At 39.2% G+C, this 27,652-nt stretch overlaps 1 protein-coding gene and 1 pseudogene across 1 annotated transcript in view; both read left to right on the top strand.

Annotated features, from left to right (window-relative positions):
• Positions 1 to 10,416, top strand: part of LOC102848827 — a 32,303-nt pseudogene extending 21,887 nt beyond the window's left edge.
• Positions 10,417 to 13,391: 2,975 nt separating this feature from the next.
• CCDC77 (coiled-coil domain containing 77) overlaps positions 13,392 to 27,652 on the top strand; it is a 37,038-nt gene continuing 22,777 nt past the window's right edge. Inside the window, exons 1-2 of the mRNA XM_006891377.1 lie at positions 13,392 to 13,583; positions 24,846 to 24,988. Of these exons, the coding sequence (XP_006891439.1) occupies positions 13,392 to 13,583; positions 24,846 to 24,988 (335 nt within the window). The remainder of the gene's footprint in view (positions 13,584 to 24,845; positions 24,989 to 27,652) is intronic.

Genomic DNA, 27,652 nt, shown 5'->3' with positions numbered 1-27,652 from the left:
AAAATTCAGTGAGTTGTGGGAGTAAGAATATATGCCGAAGTATTAAACAAATGTTCATTTTAAGTAAGCAAGTGATAAAATAATGTACCTAAGCATAATCATGTTGTTGTTGGAACAGATTAATAGCTGACCCTCCAGGGCATTTTCAGAGGCATAAATCATTTGAGAAGAGATTTCCCCATCTTTCTCCTGTGGAGCAGCTGTGTGCCTTTGGGTTGACAGAATAGGATTTAAACTGTGTGCCTTTGGGTTAGCAGCACAACACCTTACCACTAAGCTACTAGAGTTAAAACATAATCATATAGATGAAAAAAATAGAAATTAGCCAAAACCCATTCATTTGTATGGATTTTTGCCTAGACCTTTGCAGGGTAAAATGATGAGCAAGACCATTTCTTTTTCATTTATTCCTTCATTCATTTATTAATTTTTTTATGTTTTGTGTGTGTACCGTCAAATTGGATCTGACTGATATAGGAGGAGATTGCCCCTCCTTCTCCATCAGAGCATCTGGTGGATTTGAACCTATTTTATTTTAATGATAGTTTATAGAGAAATTGGATTTCCATTCATTCATTGTTGAAAATTTTCCTCCCTGTTCCTTCTCCCCCCAGCTCGCCATTTTTCTTTGTTAAAAAAGTTCTTTCATTGTTATACAGTCCGTGATCCCACTACCACCACCACCACTTTACTATGCAACTCTTATTCTGGACTCTTTTTGTGCCAGTAACACCTAATTATATGTTCCTTTTACACAGTTATCTCCCTCATCTGTTTCAATGCAGTATACATTATTTGTCCCTTCTTTTCTTAGTTTCCCCCCAACCTCTATATCAGTCTTGTTCTATAACAATGACATTATGCAGTATTTTTTTTGTGACTGAGATATTTCACTAAGCATAATGTCCACCTTGATCACCCATTTTGTATAATTATTTCCAACTTTTTGAGAAAGTGCCATACTGCCTTCCATAGTTAGTTGCACCATTTTAATCTCCCACCAACAGTGAATAACTTAGGTTCCTGTCTTTCCACAACCTTGCCAATATTTGTTGCTTTCGAGCAAGAACATTTCTCTTTGCAGGGAACATGCACTATAATGGGATAAATTATAGCAGCAGAGGACTTTAATATATTTACTGTGTTAGAGAATTACAAATGAAGGTTTTTTTGTAACTAGATGATTTTGCAAGATCATTTGGGTGGAAAGACTAAGGGGAAAAATGAAGGAGGATATTTGAAATAAACTATGCTCTAGCATCATGATGGATGGTGAAGAGATTGAGATAGTTAACAGTTTTAGTTTGCTTGGTTCCATAATCAACACTCTTGGTACCAGCAGCCAGGAAATCAAGAGATGAATTGCACTGGGAAAGTCAGCTCTCAGGGACCTCTCCAGAGTACTGAAGAGCAACAGTGTCAGTCTTGAGACTAAGGGGCGCCTGATCCAGGCCATCGTCTTCGCAATTGTGTGCTATGTGTCAGAGAGCTGGACAATGACTAAGGTTGATAGAGAATAGATGCCTTTGAGCTGTGGTGCTGGAGAAGTGTGTTAAGTATACTGTGGATTGTTAGGAGAACGAACAAATTTATCTTGGAGAGGGTGAAACTGGCTGCTCCTTGGAGTCAAGGATTCTGAAGTTTCTTCTGACATACTTTGGGCATGTTGCAAGGAGAGACCAGTCCTTGGAGAGGGACATCATGTTTGGGAGGGTGGAGGTAGAGCACAAGAGAGGAAGATCCTCGATGAGATGGATCAATTCAGTGATTGGGGTCATGGGAATATATGTGTCAGAGACAGTGAGGTTGGCACAGGATAGAAGAGGGTTTAGGGCTCTTGTACATAGGTTCGCTATGAGTTAACAGCACATGACAACAACATGCTCTAGCTAGAAGGAAGATAGTGAACAAATTTGTGGATGTAAAAACCTTTTGTAGAAAGTAAAGGTAAATTTAGTAGTGTAGAGGGAAATAAGGGGAAAAATCAGTTTGGCCCTTAAGTAGAAAAGCATGAATTCTAGGCTTTGATGTACTGCATTAGACTAGGAGGAGCCTCTGATAAATTTCATGATTTATGAAGATGGTTCAGGGTAGAGCAGTTAAGCTGTTACAAATGTTGGGTAGAAAGTATTGAGATCCTGAATTAACATGGTCATTACAGAGATGACATATACAGAATTTTCATGTGGTTAGATGAGAAGGTGAAGAGAGTGATTAATCAAGTGATGAATTTAGATTTTTAGGTCTAAAATGCTCAGACCCATAGTTAATTCTAAGTTAATTCTGAGTCATAGAAAAACTATCAGATAAAATAGAACTGCTCTAAAAGGTTTCAAAGGCTATAAATCAGAAGGAAGTAGATTGCTACATCTTACTTCCATGGCTCCTGGGGCCGAACTGCCAGGCTTTGTTTAGCAGCTGAGATTTTTTTGTTTTGTTTTTTAATTGTGATTTTTAATAAAAGTTTACACAGAAATTGGATTTTTATTCATTCATTCATTGTTGCACATTTTCCTCCCTATTCCCCCCAACATAGGTCACTTAAAAAAAAATTCAGTGTTGTATGTAAAATTTCCTCTCTCCACCCATCCCTCCCCCAGTCTACTTTGCTGTGCACTTCTTATTCTGGACTGTTGTCATACAAATAATGCCTAATCATATATTCATTTTAAACAGTTCTTTCTTTCATCTGTTCCAATGCAGTATTCATTATTTATCCCCTCTTTTCTTAGTTTCTCCCAACCCCCATTTTAGTCCTATTATATAACAGTGATGTTATGCAGTATTTCTTTTTTTATTTTTTTTTTATTTTTAATTTGGTATACCGTCGAATTGCATCTGACTGGCACAGGAGGAGTTTGTCTCTCCTTCTCCAGCAGAGCATCTGGTGGATTTGGGATTACACAGTATTTGTCTTTTTGTGACTGAAATATTTCACTCATATTTCAGCATAATGTCCTCCAGGGTCACCCATGTTGTCTAATATTTTATGAGTTCCTTGTTTTTCAGTGCTGCATAGTATTTCATTGTGTGAATATACCATAGTTTTTCTATCCATTCATTTGTTGATGGGCACTTGGGTTGCTCCCATCTCTTTGCTATTATGAATAATGCAGGAATGAACATGAGTGTGCATATGTCTGTCTAGGTGGCAGCTCTGGTTTCCTTAGGGTATATTCCTATACTTGGACCAGGAGGCAGTCGTCAGAACAGAGCAAGGAAACACTGCATGGTTCAAAATTGGGAAGGGCGTGTGCCAGGGATGTGTCCTGTCTCCATACCTTTTCAACCTGTATGCAGAACAGATCATCCGGGAGGCTGGGCTCTATGAGGAGGAATGTGGGGTCAAGTTTAGTAGAAGATCTGTCAACAATCTGCGATATGCAGATGACACAACCCTGCTTGTGGAAAGTGAGGAGACCTGAAGTGCTTGGTGCAGAGGGTCAAGGACTGTAGCCTTCAATATGGATTGAGGCTCAATGTCAAGAAGACAAAGATTCTTACCACTGGACCAATTGGCAGCATCAGGATGGATGGTGAAGAGATTGAGATTGTTCACAGCTTTAGTGTGCTTGGCTCCATAGTCAACACTCTTGGCACCAGTAGCCAGGAAATTAAAAGGCACATTGCCATGGGAAAGTCTGCTGTTAGGGACCTCTCCAGGGTACTGAAGAGCAGTGGTGTCTCTCTGGAGACTAAGGTGCATCTGATACAGGCCATCTTTGCAATCACTTGTTATGCATCAGAGAGCAGGACAATGACTAAGGAGGATAGAAGGAGAATTGATGCCTTTGAGCTGTGGTGCTGGAGAAGAGTATTGAGGGTACCATGGACTGCTAGGAAAACAAACAGATTCATCCTGGAAAGGGTTAAACTGGGAGGCTCCTTGGATCCAAGCAAGGATCCTGAGGCTCTGTCTAACATACTTTGGACATGTTGTAAGGAGGGACCGGTCCTTGAAGAAGGACATCATGCTTTGTAGGGTGGAGGGACAGCACAGAAGGGGAAGACCCTCTATGAGGTGGATTGATTCAGTGACTGGGGCAATTGGGATGGGTATATCGGAGATGGTGCGATTGACACAGGACAGAGCGGAGTTTAGGGCTGTTGTACATAGGGTCTCTATGAGTCGCAAATGACTCGACGGCACATAACATCAACAACAACAACATATTCCTAGTAATGCATTGCTCAGTCAAATGGTATTTCTATTTCTCACTTTTTGAGAAAGTGCTGAAGAGATCCAGGGAGGGCTTGTGGCAAAAATGATGGCACAAGCAATCACCTGGTCCCTGAGACAGCACCTTTGGCAGGACTCAGGAATTAAAAAAAAAGAACAGTTCTGAAAACAGTGCAGTCAGAAACTGTAGTTTTCTTGGGAGTACCACTATGAAGTGGGTACAGTTTTCAAACCTATGCATTGATATTCCCAAGGAGTTGACCAACCCTACAGCACAAACCTCCAAGGAAAATAGAATGACTGACTCTTCTCAGATCAGTTTATATCTTTAAGAAGCACAGAGTTTAGTATGAAATGAAAACTCTTTATTGATGTCTAGAGAAAGCTCCATACTGCCTTCCATAGTGGTTGCACCATTTTATGCCTTCACCAGCAGTGAATAAGGATTCCAATCTCACCACAACCTCGCCAGCATTTGTTGTTTGCTTCTCTGTTGGATTTTGCTATTATTACTGGGATGAGATTAGATCTCATAGTTGTTTTGCAGCTGAGTTTTAACTACTGTAATACTAATGTACCTGGTTGCTCAGAAGAAAAGTTAGTAACTTAAAAGGTAAGTCAAAGGAATATGTTTGGGTGGAAAAAATGATGTTTGAGAAATGTTAGATTTAAAAGCTGAAAAAAATGTTACTTGATTAATTTCCCCCCCTTTAATTTAGATATTTGAAACTCTAGAGGAACATAGGGAGATCTCTTGGCTCAGAGGTAAGGAATTGCACTGCCAGTGTAAAGGTATGCTTTTCATATCTGCCAGCTGTTGATGGAAGATGGCAGTCTCCTCCCATGTGATTTACTGTCTCGGAAAATCTACTGAAGGGTCAGCTGTGAGTTGATTCCTACTTAATGATACACAGCAGCAATAACAGTGGAACATACTCCTTCAAAAACAAACAATATATAGTTGCAAAGTCTGCTATCAGGGCCTTCTCCAAAGTGCTGAAGAGCAATGATAACAGTTTGAAGACTAAGGTATACCTGATTCAAGCCATGATCTTTTTAATGACTAGCTGTGCAGCAAAAGTTGGACAATAAATAAAAATGGCAGAAGATTTGATGCCTTTGAGTTGTGGTATTGCAGAAGAGAACTGCATATCTCCTGGACTGACAAAAGAACAAACAAATATGCTTTGGGAGAGGTACAGCCAGGGTGCTCCTTGAAGGCCAACAGAGTGAAACTTCGTCTCACATTCTTCATGCATGTTGTTAGGAGGTTCTAGACTTTGGAAAAGGACACTTGGGAAGGTGGAAGGTCAGCAAAGAGGGGAAGACTCTCAATGAGATGGATTGACACTGTGACTGTAATGGTGGGCTTGAGTGTGTCATGGATGATGAGGGTGGCACAGGATAGGGTGGAGTTCAGATTTATTACTCTATTGCTCAGAGTCGCTATCAGTCATAGTCAACTCAACAACACTTAACAACAGCAGTTGGAAATTCAAATCAAGATGATGAGAGAGATGCCATTTATGCATTCATGTTTCTCCTATGTAATGGCCAGATACATTCAACCACCAACATTTCATTTAGCAGCACGTGCTTAATTGTAGCACCACCTGTTTTAGAAGAGTTCTTGTTGGGTAGTTACTCTGTGCCATGTAGTGTTTTAGATGATAGAAATAATAATAAAAGCATGAGAATAATCATATTCCCAAAGCAATGAATAGAGGAAGCAGTAAAGAAAGTTAAAGCTAGAACCTTTTGAAACAAGGCCCTTGTATTCGTTATTATGGTTGATAGAACAACCTGTGATATATATATGATTTGCTATCACATGTACTATTAATCCATAGTCTAATAAGTAGCTGAAATATAGAAAGACTAAGGAACTTACCTGAGTTCACAAAGCTAGTAAGGGAGAGAACTTTCACTCAAAGCCAGGTCTGTTTGATTTTGGAAGCTACTCTCTCAACTACAAATCGATTTTAAAAAAAAAGTTCAACATTCAATTTAAATACATGCTTCAAAGAGTGATTTGTTAATAAAGTCAAATAGAAACCAAAAAAGCTGTTTGGATATCTGCTGACCAAGAAAGCACACCTTCATTTTGATCTTGTTAGGGGTAATGAAATGAAAGGAAATATGAATGTAGACAACTGTTCATAGATGTGCACTAGTCCTAGGAAGGAGGTGTGAGAACAGTTACTTGAAGTTGCAAAAGTTCCAAGTTACTCTTCAATAATTTTGTTGTTGTAGGTACTGTCAAATCTGTTCTAACTCATAGTGACCCATGTGACAATAGAAGTGTTTGCATAGCTTTCCTAGAGTGTAGCCTACTGAAGCCAGTCAACAACAGGTCTTTCTCCTGTGTAGCTGCAGAGTAGTAGGTTCAAGCCCCAACCTTTCAGTTAGCAAACAATTATTGTACCACCAGAGCGCCTTTAAAAAGTTTTCAGCAGGAGAATTTATTTTTCCAGATGTCTTCCATAATTCTGTCATACCAATCCAATAATTTTTCTTTCTAGATTCTTTTTGACAAGAAATAGATTGGCCCGATTTGAGAAAGCTTAGTGGAAAGAGGTGAGTTTGTTGCAGAAGAGTAATCATTTTAAAGGAGAGAATTAGGAAGTCTCTTCAGAAAAAGTTATTGGGAGAATTGGCTATGGGAGAAAGCAAATGGAAAGAAAAATAAGAAACCGATTTTCTAGCCAGATTGGCTAGGTCTATCAGTAGAGGAAAAGGATGCTGAATAACATCCTTTAAATTCATTCTGAGGGTTTTAAAAGGGGTTTTAGTAGATATTAAGTTCTTGCTGTGACCTAGGCAGGGAACTTTGTTGGTCTATTGGTAAGGAGTGGGTCTGCCAATCCAAAGGCAGGTGGTTTAAATCCACTACCACTCTGCAGGAGAAAGATGAGGTGTTTCCTCCCTTGCAGTTTACAGTCTCTGAAAACCCACTGGAGGGTCAGCTATGAATCAGTTTTACTTGATGGCAACTTGATGGCAATTAGTGTGTGGGTGTGCATGTATGAGCTAGGCACTGCAGTGAGCACAATAGTAAAACTCCTAGCTCTTAGTAGTTAGTTTCCCCATTCCAGTGTAGAGAAATGCAATAGATCAATGAATGTTAGGTAAGATGATGATAAGTCTTTTGGAGAAAAGTAAAGTAGAGAAGGCAGATGAGAGAATAGCAGAGGGCTGGGGAGACGGCAAAAAGATGGCATTGAAGGTCTAAAGAAGAGAGAGCAAGCACATTGATTATAAAAGAGCCTTATAGGCAAAGGGAACTGAAAGTACAATGACCCTGAAGTAGAAGTTGGTATAGTGTCTCAAATGTACAACTTCAGTCTTGACGCTGTCTTCCATCCCACATTCATATATCTGACTGCCTGTTCACCATTTCCACCTGTCTGTTCTAAGAGGGTTTTAACAAGTTCAGAAATGAGCTCCTGATGCACACCTCCAAACACCAAAACTTGCTGTTCTTTTAGCTGTCTACATTTCAGTAATTACTAATTTTCTCCAGTCAATTCCTCAGAACAAACAAGTTTGGAGAAATGTGTTCTCATTTCTGTCTTACATATTCTACCCAATCCATTAGCAAATGCTGTCAGCTTTACTATTAAAATTTAACAACTTTTACCTTGTTGTTGTTATGTGCTGTCAAGTCACCAGTGACTCATAGAGACTCTACATACAAGAGCCCTAAACCTGCCCTATCCTTTGTGAACCTTGTTGTCTGACACACCTACCTCCATTACCCCAGTCACTGAATCAGTCCATCTCATGAGGGTCTTCCTCTCTTGCACTGTCCCTCCACCCTCCCACTTTGAACAAACTGTTGTGCAAACAGAGGATGGGAACACGACATGGTTTAAAATCAAGAAAAGTGTATGTCAGGGTTGTATATTTTCTCCATATCTAGTCACTCTGTATGCTGAACAAATAATTATGGAAACTGGATTTTATGTAAGAAGAAAGTGGCATCAGAAGAATGTAGCCTTTGCATAGTAAATAAAGCACATACATTCTTTTGGTGTTCTTTGCTTTCAGCCAGGTTCCATCTGATGTCAGCAATGATATCCCTGGTGCCATGACTTCTTCTAAATCCAGCTTGAACTCTATGTTCTGTTCTAGGCATTTTTAATTGACCTTCAGTAGTACTTGGCTTGCATGTGATATTACTGATGTTGCTTAATAATTTTAAGAAAAGAAAAATCTAAAATCTTTCATCACCTATAACCTTACTGCCCTGATCCAATCTTTTATTATCTCTTACCCAATGATTACAATAACTTTAAGTGGTCTTGTTTCCACTATTAACTCCAACTCCTACACTGTATTCTCAACACAGCACACAGAGTGATTCTTTGTTTTCTCCCATGTGATTTGAGTGAAGGTTTACAAATTACTTTTTTTTTAATTTTTTTAATTGTGATTTAAATTTTTTTTTTGTTTTTGTTATTTTTTTAATTGTGATTTTAATGAAAGTTTATAGAAAAGTTGGATTTTCATTCACTCACTGTTGCATATTTTACTCCCCTTCCTCTCTCCCAGTATACTTTAAAAAAATTCATTGTTACAAATTACTTTTTAATTCAACCATTCATACACATTTTGTTAAATCCATTAATTCAATATGCACAATTTATTGCACTTTCTCTACTTTCTCAGTGCAGTTTTGATTTTCATGAATTTTTTCTGTATCTGTGGATCATCACTTTTTTTAGTGATATGCTGATCAACCCCTTACTGGATACTGCCTTCCCTTTCACTGATCTTACTATATGTCTGTCATCTATTTGTTAATTTTTTTACTTCTCATCATCGCTGGTAACCATCTGAGAATGAATCTGTGTATAACCCTTTCTTTAGTTTTTCCTAAATCTAAATCTGTGATTAGCAGAGCACCATATTAGAAAGCTCTATTTTTCCTTTTGTGACTGATTTATTTCACTTATCATAATGTCCTTTAAATAAATCAATGTAATAGGGAGTTCTGGTAGCCTGATAAGAATTCTTTTTTTAAAAAAATATTTTATTATTGTGTGTGTGTGTGTGTACCATCAAATTGGATCTGACAGGTACAGGAGGAGATTGTCCCTCCTTCTCCAACAGAGCATCTGGTGGATTCGAACTGTGTACCTTTGGGATTGCAGTGCAGCTTCTTGCCACTAGGCCACCAGAGCTTGCCAAAAGTTCTTTATAAATAAAAATAGAAAACTTCTGTGCTCAGAGAAAGAAGCCCTAGTGGACTTTTTTTCCCCATATATATTTTGGGTGAAGATTTTTCCATTCGGCAGTTTATATACTTTGTTTTATGGCACTGATCACAGTTCCTCCAATGTAGCATTAATCATCCCCCTTCTCCCCTTTTCCCCATCATCATTCCTCCTTTCCTAACCCTTCCTACCTTCTGAACTTTGTCTTTGGGCAAATGTTGCCCTTTTGTTTCAAATGGTTATTGTTCTAAGAAGTGAGTACCTTCCTAGTGGTATTATTCACTTTGCTATTTGGTGGGAAATTGAGCCTTGAAGGCAGTTCTCTTCTAGACCTACAGAGTGACTAAGGATCGTAGTCTTGGAGGTTCTTCCAAAGTCTGTCTGACCAGTAAGCCTGGTCATTCTTATGATTTCAGTTTCCTTCCACACTTTATTCCCACATAATCCAAGACTTTCTAATTTAATCCTTTTTAGAGCAGTCAGCAGTAGCCAGATGCAGAGGCTGAGGGTCAAGTGGTCCTTTAGCCCTTTGAGTTGTTTCCATACTGCTATGATTTTCTTCCGATTTTTACTCCAAATGAGAAGATATCAATAGTTACACCTGAAATGAGCATTGTACTATTTTGAGAATTGAGGTCAAATTGACAGCAGCCACTTGAAAGATGAGATAGTGACCTTAGTGAGTAGTGTGTTTATGTTAATGATGGAAAAACTGTAAAAGAGAATGAGAATGAGCTTTTGGCTGCTGTCTGTACTGGCACGCTCCTGAAGTCCCCCACGCCTCACTGCCATGCCTTCAAAATTGAGGAAATGAAAGACTTTGTGACCATAGCCAGGCGAAAGGATGCCAAATCTGTCAAGATCAAGAAAATAAGGATAATGTGAAGTTTAAGGTTCAGTGCAGCAGGTACCTTTCTACCCTGGTTATCCCACAAAGAAAAGAGAGAGAAACTGAAGCACTCCCTGCCCCCAGGTTTGGCAGTGAAGGAGCTGAAAGAAACTAACATGCTGATTTGAACTATAATAAAATTGTTCAAAACAAAACTAGAGAGTGAGAATGATTATCACTTGCAGAATGTAGTCAATGTCACTAGGTTGTCTGTGTAGAGATGGACACTTGAACTGCTGTATGTTTTGCTGTGAGCATATACACCATGATGTTTTGGGTTGGGTTCCCCCCCCTTCTGTTCCTTGTTCCCATTCTAAATCTTAGTATATTTGACAGGTGTGAAGAGGACAACATGAACTTTACTCCAACACATACTCCTGTTGGCAGAAAGTAAGACATTTGCTTTGTTTGAGTTGTTAAATTAAGGAATCAAAACTTTTATAGTTTTAGTCCAAAGTTAGCAAAACAGCTCAAGGGGACTTAGAAACCTTTCTCATAAGCCTTAATTAAAACTGTATTAGACCTCATTTCCTTATTCTTAGAGTACAGAATCAAGATTAGAAATTAGTGCATTTTAAATGGTAATGCCAGATTTTTGGCCATCTGAGTATAGTGTCAGTCCTGAAATTCAGGCAACAACCAGTGTACAGACACAGGGATTTTCCATTCTGATTCTGTTGTCAGCTTGCTACAGAACTTGACTTCGTGTCATACTGCCACAACTCTCCTTTGTCAAACAGCTAAAATAATTGTTATCAACCTATTTTCCAGGATTGTTAAAATTGAAAATATGAAACTTGAAAGGGTATTTCTGTTACAAACTTCAGTCATTTGAGAAAAGTAGGGTTTGTTTGGGAATTTTTCCCTCCTGTAATGCCAGCTGTGAAGCTCTGGTGACTTACTGGCAAGAAGCTGTGCTGCAATACCAAAGGCACACAGTTTGAGTCTACCAGCTGCTCTGTGGGAGGATGAGCAGTCTCCTCCTGTGTGATTAACTGTTTCTGAAAACCTGCTGGAGGGTCAGTGCTTACTTAATGGTATACAACAATAACAATACTAACTAAGAACACATTTTAAGATTTCTTCTGTATGTGCTCACTTACTAAAAGACTGAAAAAAGTACTGACCTTGACTGTCCTTAACTGCTGTTGGGTTACTGCTATAAATTTTCTCTATGCAGATGTTTCTTTTTCTGTATTGTGATATACAGTTAACCAAACTAGATTAATTTTCACGTGAGAGTTTTTCCTTCTGCATCATTTATTTTCTAACTCATTGCTTTAGCTTTAGTTTCTTGTTTACTAAAAACAAACCAGCCTTTGATCAATCTTTTTACCATTGAAACTGAAGAGGACCTGAAGCGCCTGCTGCAGAGTGTCAAGGACTGCAGTTTCCAGTATGGATTGAGGCTCAATGTCAAGAAGACAAAGATTCTCACCACTGGACCAATTGGCAGCGTCAGGATGGATGATGAAGTGATTGAGATTGTACACAGCTTTAGTTTGCTTGGCTCCACAGTCAACAGTCTTGGCACCAGCAGCCAGGAAATTAAAAGGCGCATTGCCATGGGAAAGTCTACTGTTAGGGACCTCTCCAAAGTACTGAAGAGCAGTGGTGTCTCTCTGGAGACTAAGGTGCATCTGATACAGGCCATGGTCTTCGCAATCACTTGTTATGCATCAGAGAGTCGGACAATGACCAAGGAGGATAGAAGGAGAATTGATGCCTTTGAGCTGTGGTGCTGGAGAAGAGTATTGAGAATACCATGGACTGCTAGGAAAACAAACAGATTTGTCCTTGAAAGGGTTAAACCGGGTGGCTCCTTGGAGGCAAGGATTCTGAAGCTCCGTCTAACATACTTTGGACATGTTGTGAGGAGAGACAGGTCCTTGGAGAAGGACATCATGCTTGGGAGGGTAGAGGGACAGTGCAGGAGAGGAAGGCCCTCTACGAGGTGGATTGATTCAGTGACTGGGGTAATTGGGATGGGAGTGTCAGAGACAGTGCAATTGGCACCGGACAGAGCGGAGTTTAGGGCTGTTGTACATAGGGTCGCTATGAGTCACAAGCGGCTCAACGGCACATAACAACAACACAATATGACAACTAGTCTAGGGAACTCAAGAGGAGCTGTGATGCCAAACCAAAGGCATATGGTCAAATCCACCATTTGCACGTTGGGAAAAAGATGAGCAGTCTCTTCTCATGTGATTTACAGCTTCTGAATACCCAACAATACACAGCAAGAAGGACTCTTACGATGCAGAATTCAGATATCTAAGATCTTTGCAAACCAGTATCTGATGTAGTGGGGCAGTTGCAACCTATTTTCTGATCCTTATCTTTATGGTTATTGTTTTCTTCCTTAATAGTGTTATTGCTTATTTACATCTAACAAAAAATGAACTGTTTTGTTTTACAAGTTTTGATCCAAATAATAGCATTCACTGTGTATATCCATATCTTTTCTTGTATTGCTTGTTTGGTACATTCATATTCATGCAGGGATCTCTATAATAAATTTAAATAGTATTCTACTGTTAGAATCTATCACAATTTGTTGTTTACTGTTTAAACAATGTGATAATAAGGCACTATGAACATTTTCATATATGTTACCTTGTGTGTAAGTTTCTCTGGGACAAAAAGAATGACAATTTTGTTACCTACTGCCTGTTTGCTGACTATAGTTTCACTTGTTTACACTCCACTAGCATATAAGCATTCCAGTTGCTATGTGTCTTAATATTAAGCTTTCTGCTTGTTATTGTCTGATATTACCTAGTTTATGTTTTTTTTTGTAGAAAAATTATTTAATCAAAACAAGTTTACACATTGAAATATATTCTATTTTTAAATCTAGCTTTAACACATTAGTACTTAGAAGGCAGTTCATAAAGCTATTTACTAGCCTGTAGCATCAGACCTTCAATATTCATGTATAGTCTTAAGTACTTTAAGAATGTAAACCTTCTTTTTATAAAAAAAATAATCTACATAAATATTCAGACACTTTCAGCGTCAATGATTTTATCCTTCATAATTTTACTTGGGCTAACAGCTGTCTCTCAATAGTATTTCCTCCAGGCTCAGTGATTCTATCATGTGGAAAGAGATGCCTTTCACAGATTCAGTGGAGTCCACTCCCTTGCCTTCTGTTGAAGACCGTCTGGCTTGCCTCTGCCCTTCTCAGGAACTTCTGGAGTATTTCCAAAAGAAGATGTCTGAGTGTGAGACAGAAAACGAGGATGTGTTGAAGAAATTGGAACTATACAAAGAAGCTTGTGAAGGGCAGGTAAGAAAAAGATGTTTCTTAGATTCATCAAGGTTTTTGTCCTTTTAGGATTCTGATTAAATAAGTCTGATTTATTAGAAATGCCAGAATGTATCACAACCAGGTTTGTTGGTGTGGGGGGTTTTTTTAAATAAAATTTTTATTCTAATACTGGTTTACTTACAAAGTTAATACACATCATTATTCACATTGAATCTTGCCCACTTCCTTTACCCACCCTTGCTCTTCTTCTACCCATCAAATTGTGTGACCCTATGATTACCCCCCTGCCCACCTAACCCCTCTGATCCTACCCTCACCCTCCTTGGCTCCTCATACACATTTTACTCTTTACCTTTCTATTTCTACAATAATGGTCTTATACAGTATTTGTCCTTATGGGACTGAGTTAGTTCACTTAGCATAATGCTCTCCAGTCCCTCCCAACTTAGGTAGTAATTTACAAAATCATTGTTCCTGCGTGTTGTGTAGTATTCCATCGTGTGAATATACCATAATTTCTCAATCTATTCAATTGTAGTTGGACATTTGGGCTATTTCCATGGTCTTGTGATGGTGAATAAAGCTCCTTGGAACTCTGGTATAGAAATCTCCATTTGTACCTGGTTCTCTGGAACAAGGAGGGGGAAGAGGCGACTGAGAGAGGCATCAAAGGCAGCAAGAAACAGGCTGGGTCAGGAAGAGAGGCGCTATCAGTCTTTTTTTTTGTGGAGGCCCTGTGGGATTCTGTAAACTTTTGATATGAGACCCTTGTCTGAAATGGTATTGCCAAAAGTTTTTCCCTGTCAGTAGGTTTTCTTTTCACTCTGCACAACCAGTATTTAATAAAAAATTTGGTTTTTTAGAAAAAAACCAAAACTTTCCTCTTTGATTCCCTTCTAAACCTTCAGCTTCTTCGTTGGATCATAATCCTCATATAGAACTGCTCCATCTGTAAACGCTTAAAAACTCTTATGGCTTGGCCTCTTTGTACTTCCACTTCTTTTACCTTTTTATACCAGACTGCTTTTCAGTATCATTATTACTCCTTTGATAGCTTCTTGACTTTTCTGTTTTCTATATGCTTCGTATCATCATCCAATACCAAGACTACATGGTTCAAAATCAGGGATGCATCCTATTTCTCTGTCTTTTCAATCTATATGTGGAACAGATCATTTGTGAGGCTGGACTTTATGAGGAGGAATGTGCCATCAGAATTGGAGGAAGACTTATCAACAGCCTGTGTTATGCATAATCTTGCTTGCTGAAACTGAGGAGGACCTGAAGCATTTTCTGTAGACGGTCAAGGACTATAGTCTTCAATATGGATTGAAGCTCAATATCAAGAAAACAGATTCTAACCAATGGGCCAGTTGGCAGCAACATGATAGATGGAAACAAGATTGAGGTTGCTAACAATTTCAGCTTGACAGTTCCACTATCAGCACTTCTTGGCACCAGCAGTCAGGAAATCACAAGATGAATTTCTGTCAGGGACCTCTCTAGAGTGCTGAAGAGCCACGATGTCAGTCTAGGGACCTAGGGTGTGCCTGCTCCAAGCCATGGACTTTCCAGTTACTTGCAGTGCATCAGAGAGCAGGACAGTAAAAGGATGACAGAAGAAGGATTGATGCCTTTGAGTTTTAGTGCTGGAGAAGAGTGTTAAACCACCATGGACCACCCAGAGAACAAACAGGTTTGTCCTGGAGTGGGTGAAACCAGGCTACTCCTTGGAGGCAGTGATTTTGAAGCTCTGTCTCACGTACATTGAGCATGTGGCCAAGACAGACCAGTCCTTGGAGAAGGACATCATACTTGGAAGGGTGGAGGGACAGTGCAGGCGAAGAAGACCCTGAATGAGATGAATTGACCCAGTAATTGGGATAATGAGGGTAGTATATCAGAGACAGACTGGCTCAGGATAGGACAGGGTTTGGAACTATTGTACATAGAGTGGCTGTGAGTCGTAGCCAACTTGATGGCACATAACAGCAACAACAAACCATATTATGCTTCATTGCAGTGACTGTGCTTGTACTTAATAGTCTTCTGCTCCACTTTAGTTGTGACTTAGTCTATCTCTCTGCCACCTACAGCTAGTTCTTTCTATAACAGGGTTTCTCAACCTCAGCATTATTGATCTATTGGAACAGGTAATTCTTGTCAGGGACTGTTCTGTGCATTGTTGAATATTGTGTAGTATCTCTGGAGACCACTACTCCTTAGAAATCAGTAGTATCCCTCCCACAAAGTATGAATTAAAAACATCTACCAACATTGTCAGAAGTCTCCTAGGAGTAGAGTAGAGTAAGGAGAAGTAGTACAGGGGGAAGGAGAGAGTAAAAATTATTCCTGGTTGAGAACCACTGTTTTAGAAAGATCCCAAAGTATTACAGAATAAATAGATGTTGAACCAATGCTGCTGTTCCATCAGTCACTACATAGCAGTTTTCTTATCTGTCCATTCTTCTTCATCCATTCTCCTCCCCTTCCACATTTGTGCCATACCTTCATTATTCCCTTCCAAGCTGCACTCCTTAGCTTAACTTCTCTCAATAGATAATCATACTTATAGTTTACAGAGAAAATAGAGGTAAATGCCATTAACACCCTTTCTGCCTAATCCTGTACAGTCATCTCTTTCTTCTTTTTTACTGTTATTCAGGCTAATCCAACACTTAATTCTGACCCCAAGTATTGCTCCACCTAAGAAACGTCATCATTTCTCCTCTTTGAGGTATTTTTTGTTTGTTTGTTTGTTTTTGGTTTTTTTCTTTGAGGTATTTTTAACCCTATCGCTTGACACTGTCTTCATCTCTGCAGTTTATAAACATGCTCAAGATGTTCCCCATCTTAGACACAAACCTTTCTTTGTTGTGCTTTCTTTCTACCCACTCTCTTATAGAAATGGCTTGTACTTTTCTCACCTACAATTCAGGATAGTGTGATTCTCATGCCTTCAGTGACTCTGTAACTGCAACATTGTCTCTGTGGTCACGACTTCACTGAAATAACTTCTGTGGTCTTCAACTACCTGTTTTTCTAAAGCAGCTTTTTTTTTAAAAGCCGCTTTCTTATTTTTATAGTTTATCACAATTGACTTCTCCTTCTAAAACTCATCCTTTCTGTGTCATTTTAACTCTGATTTCACCTCACCTTCCTGACTAGGTCTTCTCAGTCTACATCTTCAGCTCCCCTTGTTTAGTCCGAGTTCCTCCAGATTACATCACAGATGATCTCATTGTACCTTTACATCATGTGTATGGTAAGTGCTTCCTAATAATTAACCCTCTTTTTTCTTGAGCACAGTATTAATATGCCCATACCTGATCCTCCCTTTTCCTAGCCTAACTTTTTATGCATATGCACACTACCACTCCCCTGTTTTTTGTCTTTGTTCTGTGTCTTAGTAAATGTTTCCACTACTGATGGTTCTACCCAGGCCCTTATATTCTGTCCTGTTGATCTACTTTCAAAGTAGTTTTTTTAATCCATTCTGACATCTCCGTCACTGTTTCCAAAATGCTAGTTCAGACCCTTACTACATCTTATCTGAACTATAGCAGTATTTTCTATGTCAGTATTTCAAATCCCTCAGTTTCATGTGTGGCTTAGTTATCTAGTGCTGCTATAACAAAAATACCACAAAGATGAAAACCATGAAAAAATTAAGGAAAGCTTTATCCACATGGAGAGCCAGTTTTGGAGGGATGACAGGAATGGGAAGAAAGGGAGAAGGGAATAAACAACAAAAACTTATTTTCCTCACAGTTTGAAAAACTCAAACTCATGGCTATTTATACAGTTCCAACTCATAGTCCATGGAGGTGTCTGCTTTTTAAGGCTGTAAATCTTGTTGAGAGGAGACTGCTCACCTTCCTCCAGAGGAGCTGATGCTGGTTTCGAACTGCTGGAAGTGCTCAGTCTTTGTATTTGCAGCACAACTAAGAACCACCCTAGTTCTCTTCTCAAAATTTAGGAGACTGTGGAATTGCAAATTTAGAGTGTTGGCTCTAGGAGAAGGCTTTCTTTCTCAGCTCTGGGGGAAGGTCTTTAACTCTTTTCAAATGCTGTTTCTTGGTTCCTTGGAGATCTTGTAGCAAGGCATATGCCTTCCCTATCTGTGTTTGCTTGCAGATGTCTTAAGCAACTTTTTAAATATAAAAAGAGAATAACTTAAAATACAACTACAATACTACTACCTCATTAATATAATAAAGCTCTGTTTCCAGATGAGATTATAACTACTTGTATAGTAGTATTTGCAGCACATAATTTGGAGGGACACAGTTGGATCCATAACAATATCTCCCTAGACAACCTCTTTGCCCTCTATTATTTTGCTGTTATATACCATTGAGTCACCTGCAACTCACAGTGACCCTAAGTATATTAGCTCTGAACCCTGGCCTGCCCAGAGCTAATCTCATCATCTTCAACAAACCTAATCCCATTTCTCCAGTCACTGAGTCAATCCATCTCATCCTGGGTCTTGCTCTCCTTTGCTGTCCCTCCACTCTTCCAAACATCATGTCCCTCTCTAAGGACTGGTCCATCCTGGCCACGTGCCCAAAATATGTGAGATGGAGCTTCAAAATCCTTGCTTCCAGATAACAGCTTGGTTTCACCTTTTTCAGGACAGACCTGTTTGTTCTCCTGGCAGTCCATGATATATGTTCAACTCTCTTCTCCCTCACCACCCTAGCTATTATCCAGCTCTCTGATTAATAGCAAGTAATTGTGAAGACCATGGCCTGTATCAGGCCCAGTACTGAAATACTTACTGTTGGCTAAACTTGCAGGGCTCTTTCATAGTTTTATATTTACTTGTGTGCTGTAGATGACTGTTACTGATGATTGCAGTTAGAATAATGAGAATGGCTCAAGCAGTGGTATATGACGTGTAGGTGGTTTCAGTAATTTGATCTTTATTTTTTCTTTTATATTCCTACTTTTTTTATTGTCACCCTTTTCACATACACTACACAGTGTTGTCAGTAAGTTAAGTATGAACTAGGGACTGCTTTTTTCTTTCTGGTTAAAATGTATCCTTCTATATATTTGAATTTGTGGAAGGGAATGAGTCATGAATATCAGGCATCTCTGTATCACTTGCCCTGTAAAACTGGAATCACTTTGCATCAGAACTTGATCTTGTAGCTGTGTGATCTTCTGTGAGATATACAGAGCACACTTTAGGAGGTGTCTCTGTCTAGATTGCAGTTAAAGTTCTTGAAAATTTTGAATGTAAGTGACAGGCATGGGAGGTATCCAGGAGAGCTGCTTCTGGGGAAAAGGAATGGACTGGGCCTGGAACTTGACTTGAGGAAGTGAGGGACTGAGCAAAGGTGGACGGAAAGAAGCTGAGAAGACTGTAGTAAAAGATCTTGTGCAGTGCATCTCCATAAGGACATAGCAAGTGTTGCCTTCCCTGGTATCTGGTTTGCTACATAAGTAGTCCAGTTTAAATCTTGGAGATATGTGAGTGTGTTTAGCCATCACATCTAAAATGCACCCATCAAAAACCGAGAGCCAAGAATGCAGGTATGACCCCACAGCTACCCCTCCTGCTGCTGCCACCCTCCGTAATATCTGTTCCCTGATAGATCTATTTAATTAAAATATGTTGTTGTTATGTGCCATCAGAAACCCTATGCACAATAGCTCTGAACCTGTCCCTATCCTGAGCCAACTTTGTTGTCTCTTGACACACTGGACTTCATTGCCACAGTCATTATATCATTCCATCCCATTCAATGTCTTCCTCTCCTATGCTGACCTTCCATCCTTCCAAGCATGATGTCCTTCTCCAAGCACTAGCCCCTCCTGACAACATGCCAAAGTATGGGAGTCAGAGTTTCAAAATACACACCTCCTAGGAGCCAATCTAGTTTCACGCTCTCCAGGACAGACCTATTCTCATGGCATTCCTTGGTATGTTCATTCCTCTTCTCCAGCACCACAATTTGAAGACATTGATTCTTTTCTCAGATGCATAGTAAGCAATTGAGAAGACCACGGCCTGGAGTAGGCACACCTTAGTTTCTAAGCTGACATCACTGCACTTTAGCACTCTGGAGAGTTTCTTGACAGCAAATTTTCCCAATACAACTTATCTTTTGATTTCCTAACTGCTGGTTCCAAGAGTGTTGGCTGTGGATCAGGCAATCTTAAATTATGAGCAACCTCAGCCTTTTCACCATCTGTCATGCCTTGTTAGCCTGGTGGTAAGGATTTTTATTTTCTCAGCATTGAGATGCAATCCACATTGAGGGCTGCAGTCCATGATTCCTTAGCTTCGGAAGCAAGGTTGCATAGCACAGATAGTTGATGGGTTTTACTCCAGTCATGAAGCCACTTTATAAAGTCCAGCCTCTAAAATAATTTATTCATTGTATAGATTGAAAAGGGATGGAGAAAGAATGCTTCCTTGATGTGCTCCTTTCTTGATTTTGAGCCATGCAAAATTTGCTCTGTTCAAGCAACACCATCTTGGCCCAGGTACAGATTTTGCATGAGCACAGTCAAGCGTTCTGGGATTCCTGGTCTTATCAATGTTAGCCACAATTTGTTGTGATCTATATGGTTAAATACCTTTACATAGTTGATAAAACACAAATAAACAGCCTTCTGGTATTCTGCATTCAGCCAAGATCCATCTAACCTCATCAGTGATAGGCCCTAGTGCCGTGACCTCTTCCAAACTCAGCTTGTATTTCTGGCAGTTCTCTATCAATGTACTATTCTAGTCATTTTTGGATAATCTTCAAGATTTTGCTTGCATGTGATACTAGTGATATTGTTTGAGAAATTCCATATTCTGTTGGATCACCATTTTTATGAATGGAAGTAAATATGGATCTCTTCCAGTCAGTTGGACAGGTAGCTGTGCTCCAGATTTCTTGGCATAACCTGGTGAGCATATCAAGGACTGCATCTGTTTGTTGAAATATGTCAATTGGTATTCCATCAATTCCTGGGGCCTTATTTTTTTGCCAGTATCTTCAGAGCAACTTGTATTTTTTTCCTTTATTACCTTTGTGTTTTCATCATATGCACTTTCTGAAATGGTTCTGTGTCAGCCAATTCTTTTTGATACAATGACTTCCATGTATTTCTTCCGTCTTCTTTTGATGCTTCCTGCATCATTCAAGATTTTGCCTCTAACAGCTTTTAGTGTTGGAACACAAGGCTTGAATTTGTTCTTCGGTTCCTTCAGCTTGAGAAATGCCAAACAAGTTCTTCCCTTTTAGTTTTCTAACTCCAGTTCTTTGCACATTTAACTATAATACTTTGTTTTGTCTTTACAAGTTGCCTTTTGAAGTCTTCTGTTCAACTCTTTAAGCGTCCTCATTTCTTCCCTTTGTTTTGGCTTCCTGGCATCCCAGTGCAATATTCAGAGTCTCTTCCAATGTCCATTTTGGTCTTTTTTCGTCCTCTGTCTTTGTAATGACCTTTTGCTTTCTTCATAGATGATTTCCTTAATATCATTCCATAGCTTATCTGATCTTCGTTCATTAATGTTCAGTGCCTCAAACCTATTCTTGAGATGGTTAGACTCAAGGTCATATTATGGTTCTTGTATACTTGTATTAATAATTAGCTTTAATTTTAACTTGCACTTGGCTAGTTTATGGTCTTTTCCACGGTCCACTCCTGGCCTGGTTTTCACAGCTAATATTGAGTTTCTCCAGCAGTTCTTTTCACAGATATAATAATTGATTCCTGTGTAATTCCTAATTCCTCAGCCGTTCTGAGGTCCATGTGTATAGTCGCTGTTTGTGGGGTTTTTTTTAAAAGATGTTTGCAATGAATAAATTATTGATTATACAAATTTCTTTCAATCTACCGCCAGCCTCAATTCTGTCATCAAGCCTGCATTTTCTAACTACTGACTCATCTTTTTTCATTAAGATTTTAATGAAAGTTTATAGAGAACATGGATTTCCATTCATTCATTGTTGCACATTTTCCTTCCTGTCCACTCTTCCCACCCAGTTCACTTTTCTCTGGTAAAAAGAAAAAAAAATTCTTTCATTGTTATACAGTTCCCACCCAAGTCCACTGTAGACCCTTTTTTCTTATTTTCAACTTTCACATTCCAGTCACCAATTATTACTAATGAATCTAGGTTACATATTTGATTGATTTCAGACTTCAAAAGTTGATAGAAATCTTCTCTTTGGCTTTAACTGTTGATAGGTATGTTTGAATGACAATGGTATTAACAGGTGTTTCCCCCCAAGGATAAGTATTGTATGAAATCGTTATTGTAGAATGAGTATAAGGATCCAGGAGGGGTGAGAATGGCTGGAAGTAGAGGGATGTGGATGTGCGGGGTGGGGGGAATGAATTATTGAGTTGAACAATTTGATGGACAGGGTTGGGGTGAGAGAAATGGAAAGAATTTGTTCCAATTTGTATTTGAGTTTTGCAAATAAACTAGTAAGGGGGGAGAACAAACCAAAAAAACCACAGGTGTTTCACATTGATAGTATCCTGATACAACATTGTACTTTAGGATTGTTGTTGTTGTTGTTGTTATGGACCGTCGAGTCACTTGCGACTCATAGAGATCCTATGTACAAGAGCCCTAAACCCTGCTCTATGCTGTGCCAACCTCACCGTCTCTGACCCCCCCCCCCACACTGAGTATACGCCACTATGCAACCTTAATTCTGGACTGGTGTAATAACCATAATACCCTATCATATATCACTTTTAACTGTTCTCTCCCTCATCTGTTTCAATGCAGTATACATAATTTATCCAGTTTTTCTCAGTCTTACCCCAACCCTGATGTCAGTCTCCCTCTACAACAGTGGCACCAGGCAGTATTTGTCCTTTTGTGACTGAGATATTTCACTCAGCATAATGTCCTCCAGGGTCACCCATTTTATTGCATGAGTTCCTTGTTTTTCAATGCAGTGTAGTATTCCATTGTGTGAATATTCCATATCACTATCCATTTGTTTGTTGATGGGCACTTAGGTTGTTTCCAATTCTTTGATATTGTGAACAAAGCCGCGTTAAAAATGAGTGTGCATATATCTTCTTGGGTGGTCGTTATGGTTTCTTTGGGGTATATTCCAAGTAGTGAAATTGCTGGGTCAAATGGTTGTTTCTTTTTTTTTTTTTTTTTAATTTTTTTTTTATTTTTTTTTTTGTGTGAGTGTACCATCAAATCAGATCTGACTGGTACAAGAGGAGATTGTCCTTCCTTCCCCGGCAGAGCATCTGGTGGATTCGAACCGTGCACCTCTGGGATTATAGTTGCAGCTCCTTGCCACTAAGCCACCAGAGCTCCCCTCAAATGGTTGTTTCTATTTGCAACTTTTTTTTCTTTTTCTATTTGCAACTTTTTTTTTCTATTTGCAATTTTTTGAGAAAGCGCCATACTGCCTTCCATAGTGGTGCACCATTTTACACTCCCACCAACAATGAATAAGGGTTCCAGTTTCTCCACAACCTCGCCAGCATTTGTTACTTGCTGTTCTGTTAAATTTTGCTATTCTGACTGGGGTGAGATGATATCTCATAGTTGTTTTGATTTGCATCTCTCTTAGAGCTAGGGATTTTGAACATTTCTTCATGTGCTTGTTAGCCATCTGAATGTCTTCTTTGGTGAAGTGTCTGTTCATATCCTGTGCCAATTTTTCAACTGGATAATTTACCTTTATATTGTGGTGGTGTGACCAGTCCCTCTTCCTGGTCTGTTTTAATTTGGGAGTTCCACTTTAGTATAGCATCTGACAGACAAGTACTATACCCAAAAGAGCAGATGGTAGACAAGAACACAAATACGTATCTGAGGTATAGCAGTAGCAACATGCAGACACTTCCCCAATACAAAAAACTGACAGATAAATTATATGCTTAAGAGCAAACCTTAAGGACAAGCAAACATACAGATATAACGGTGTGAGTGGCAGGGATTCCCACATTAAGGCAACAGTACAGGTCTTTAAAGTTGTCGGGCCTTGGACTATTGTGAATGTGTAGGTTTTCCCCCCTCCTCATGGAGTGACCATGAGGCCTGTAACTCAAACCTCGTCTAATGGCTCAGGCTCTAGTCTTGTCTGTCTATTATCTGAGTGCTCCTGATGAAGATGGCACCCTGGGCCTCCTGGATCTGCTCCCGGCATGTGTTTATGTGCTGCTGACGGGCGGGGGTGGGGAACGATATACCTATTACTGCCAGGCCTCCACTCTCTTTTCCTGAGTGCCAGCCTCTGTTTGTCTGTCTTGTGGTTTTCTAGTCATCCTTCAAGTTTCTCCTCTTCATTGGTGTTCCCTGACTTTTCAGATACCCTTCAAAGAGTTTACTTTGACTACCTTTGCACCGTTTACCATAAATACTTGTTCTTTTTTTTTTAATACTTCTTCTTTAGAGAACTCTTTATTGTAATTGTTTGAATGTTTATCTTCCCACGAAATTCCTAAGTTTTTTATAGGCAAAAGTCATGTTTTCTTCATCTTTGTTTTCTAGTATGTCATAGCAATACTTATTCTCTATAGATGTATTAAAAATGTAACTAAAATAGTAACTAAAAATGTAACTAAAATAGTCATAGTGGTGTTCTATAATCTCTGAAAGGAAGATATTAGAGCTTCAGCACTATATGCTAACTTCAGTCTCATCTTTATGCTAACTTCAGTCTCATCTTGTAGCTTTTAAAAGCGTGTACACAGTCCGTTTCTGTCATTTGAATTCTGTATTGGTGAGACTATTTACTTTTTTTATGGTGCCAATTTAAAATACATCTTTATTTGTTGTTGTTATTAGGTGTTGTCAAGTTGAGTATAACTCATAGCAACCCAATGAACAAAAGATCTGAACTCTGTTTTATCCTGTGTCATCCTCACACTTCCTGACACACAAGAGCCCATTGCAGCAGTCACCATATAAGTCCACCTGGTTGGGGGTCTTCCTCCACCCTTCCCAACATCATGTCCTTCTCCAAGGAATAGCACCTCCTAGCCACATGTCCAAAGTATATGAGGTGATTTTCCACTTACAATACAGTGATAATAAAGCACAATGTTACTTTCTTTCCCTATGCAAATTTCATACTCAAGTACTGAGAATGCCCACAAATTTAGTCTTTAATGGTTTAAACTTTGAAACTGCAGAGTGCTGCAAATTTTAGTCCTTCAAAATTTTTAATGGTGAAGAGACGATTTACTTTAGAATATGTTTATACAAACTGAATCCTTTGTATCCAATAATAAATATTCCTTTAAGACTTCCAATATTTTCAGCTGCCTTTTCTTTTTCAGCATAAACTAGAATGTGATTTGCAACAGAAGGAGGAAGAGGTTGCTGAATTACAGAAAGCTCTAAGCGATATGCAGATCTGCCTCTTCCAGGAACGGGAACATGTTTTGCGCCTCTATTCAGAAAATGACCGGCTGAGAATCAGGTACTCAGTAGGAGAAGGAAAATATTGGAGTTATGATTCTACGTTATTCTCAACAAGATACATTTCTCTGTAGCCATTCACTTGGTTTGTATTCCCAGGAAACCTCACTGAGATCGAGATTTGCTTACGGGAAGTTAACTAGAAGGCTCTCAGGAGTAACACCTCCCTGTAGATAGAGGCAGATGAAAAAATGGAACTGTAGTTCAGTGTTAACAGAAGCCTTAGCCAGGGCAGTGGGGTCTCTTAGAATAGAATGGTCTTTCAGAGAAAAAGGGATGGACTTCTTTACTCCCACAATGACACGTCACTGGATGCAGCCAGCCCTCAGGGAGGAGATAAAACCTTAGAAAGCAGCGCCATACAGCTAAGGGCAATTCCTAGAAATGACTGAGCTTTTGGGGAAAGAGGTTCTTAGTCCTAGAGGATTCATCTGAAGATTGTAGCACAGCATCTTCTACAGTATGTATCTGCATGCTCAGATCCACCTACTTAGGATTATTCACCCTGTCTTGAAATAGCCCTCTGGGATTCTGGTGGATTTCTTCTGGGGAAACTTTAAAGAAAAATAGAGAAACTTCTAGAGCTAACAGAAGAATTTCACATACTAGCAGTGTACAATGTCAGCAAATAAAAGTCTATTGAAGTTTTTTTACACACCAACAGTGAGAAAGCAGAAATGGAGTTAGTGAAACTGTTTAATTTACATCTGCTAATGTAAAATACATAGGAATAAATCTAACCAGGGACATGAAGGACTTACCAGTGAAAATGTTATAACACTACTGAAAGAGACTAAACTCAAACTCAAAAGATGTTTTGTATTCTTGAGTTGGAAGACTTAATATTGTTAAGATGTCATTACTACCCAAACCAATCTATAGATTCAGTTTAATCTCAATCATAATTCCAATAGCCTTCTTAGAAAAATTGAAAAAAAAATTCCTCAACTTTTTATGATTGGTATGTGATCCCAAATAGCTAACACAATGTGAAAAAGCAGAACAAAGCAGACACGTCTTGATTATAAAACATACACTCTTTGGGCGAAGCATAATAGGGATATTTTTTAAATACCGGAAATGTTTTGTTTTGTTTTGTTTTGTTTTGTTTAAATAAATAAAATTTGTATTTTGTACTGGTTTACTTACAAAGCAGAAATATTTTTAGGTATGATCCTTAGGGGACAGTTGCATTTATGTTATGAAGGAGGAACAACTTAGAAAATGAGGGGGAGAATACTGCACAACTCAAGAGAACATAATCAGTGTCCTTGTCCATGTAGAAAAAGTTGGACTGCCATGTGTTTTGCTGTATTTCTTCTCAACAACAACAAAATATTTAAAAATAAAAAGGTAGATTTGACGACGGATCAACAGCTGCTGATTGCACTTGATAGTACTACAAAGTATACTCATCATTTACCTTCTTTACTGACCTGAAGCATTTGCTGCAGAAAGATTATGGATTGAGGATCAACATCAAGAAAACAAAGATGCTCACCACCGGGCCAAATGGAAGCACCATGATGGATGGAGAAGAGATTGGGTTTGTTAACAATTCCAGCTTACTTGGGTCCACATCAACACTCTTCACACCAGCAGTCAGGAAATAAGAAGACAAATTGCACTGGGGACCTCTCAAAGTGCTGAGGATCAATGATGTCAGTCTAGAGACTAAGATGTACCTGATCCAGGCTTTGCTCTTCACAATTAAATGCTGTGCATCAGAGAGCTGGACAGTGACTAAGGATGACAGACACATTGGTGCCTTTGAGTTGTGGTTCTGGAGAAGATTACTGAATATACTATCGACTGCCAAGAGAACAAATAGGTCTATCTTGGAGAGAGTGAAGTTTCTCCTTAAAGGTAAGGATTTTGACTCTCCATCTCACTTACTTTGGCCATATGCCATGCAGGGACCAGTCTTTGGAGAAGGACATCATGCTTGGAAGGGTGGAGGAACAGTGCAAGAGAGGAAGACCCCAGATGAGATGGATTGACACAGTAACTAGGATAATGGAATAGATGCGTCCGAGTCAGTGAGACTGGCTCTGGATAGGGCAGGTTCAGAGCTGTTGTACTTAGGGTCACTTTAAGTTGCTGGTGACCTGACATCACATAACAACTGCTACTCTTCTAGATTTTCTTTCCCCAGCACTTCTTTTTCCCCCCGTTTCTTTTTATTATTTATTAATTTTAATGAAAATTTACAGAGATTTTGGATTCCCATTCATTCATTGTTGCACTTTTCTCCCTACCTACCCCTCCCCTCCAGTTCATTCTTCTCTTTGAAAAGTGAAAGAAAATATTCTTTCATTGTTGTACAATCCCTTCCCCCAAATCCACTTCTGATGGTCCAGGTGTTTTACCTGGTGGAGTGGTTCTAATCCTCATCCCTGAAAGGTCTCAGCTCTGTCACTATGGCCTTTTCGGGCCATGGATCCTGAACTGGATGCTAAATCTTGAATAACAGCAGTCCTTAAAGAAAAACTGTCATTGCCACCGAGTCACTTACCTCCCAAGGATTTTCTGAAGGGACTTGGCAGATGAGAAGGGTTATCCTGGGGGAGGGTGGAGCTGGGAAGTAAGTGGGTCAAGGTTTTGGGCTAAGGGTGGGGTCAACACTGTAACTAATGCTTAACTCCACAATAAGGGATTTATCTTT

This window comes from Elephantulus edwardii, unplaced genomic scaffold, assembly GCF_000299155.1.
Source record: "Elephantulus edwardii isolate Elephantulus edwardi_28Jun2011 unplaced genomic scaffold, EleEdw1.0 scaffold00096, whole genome shotgun sequence".
Classification (NCBI taxonomy): Eukaryota; Metazoa; Chordata; class Mammalia; order Macroscelidea; family Macroscelididae; genus Elephantulus; species Elephantulus edwardii.
Note: the sequence above shows the minus strand (reverse complement) of the source record. Positions and strands in the feature narration are given on the sequence as shown.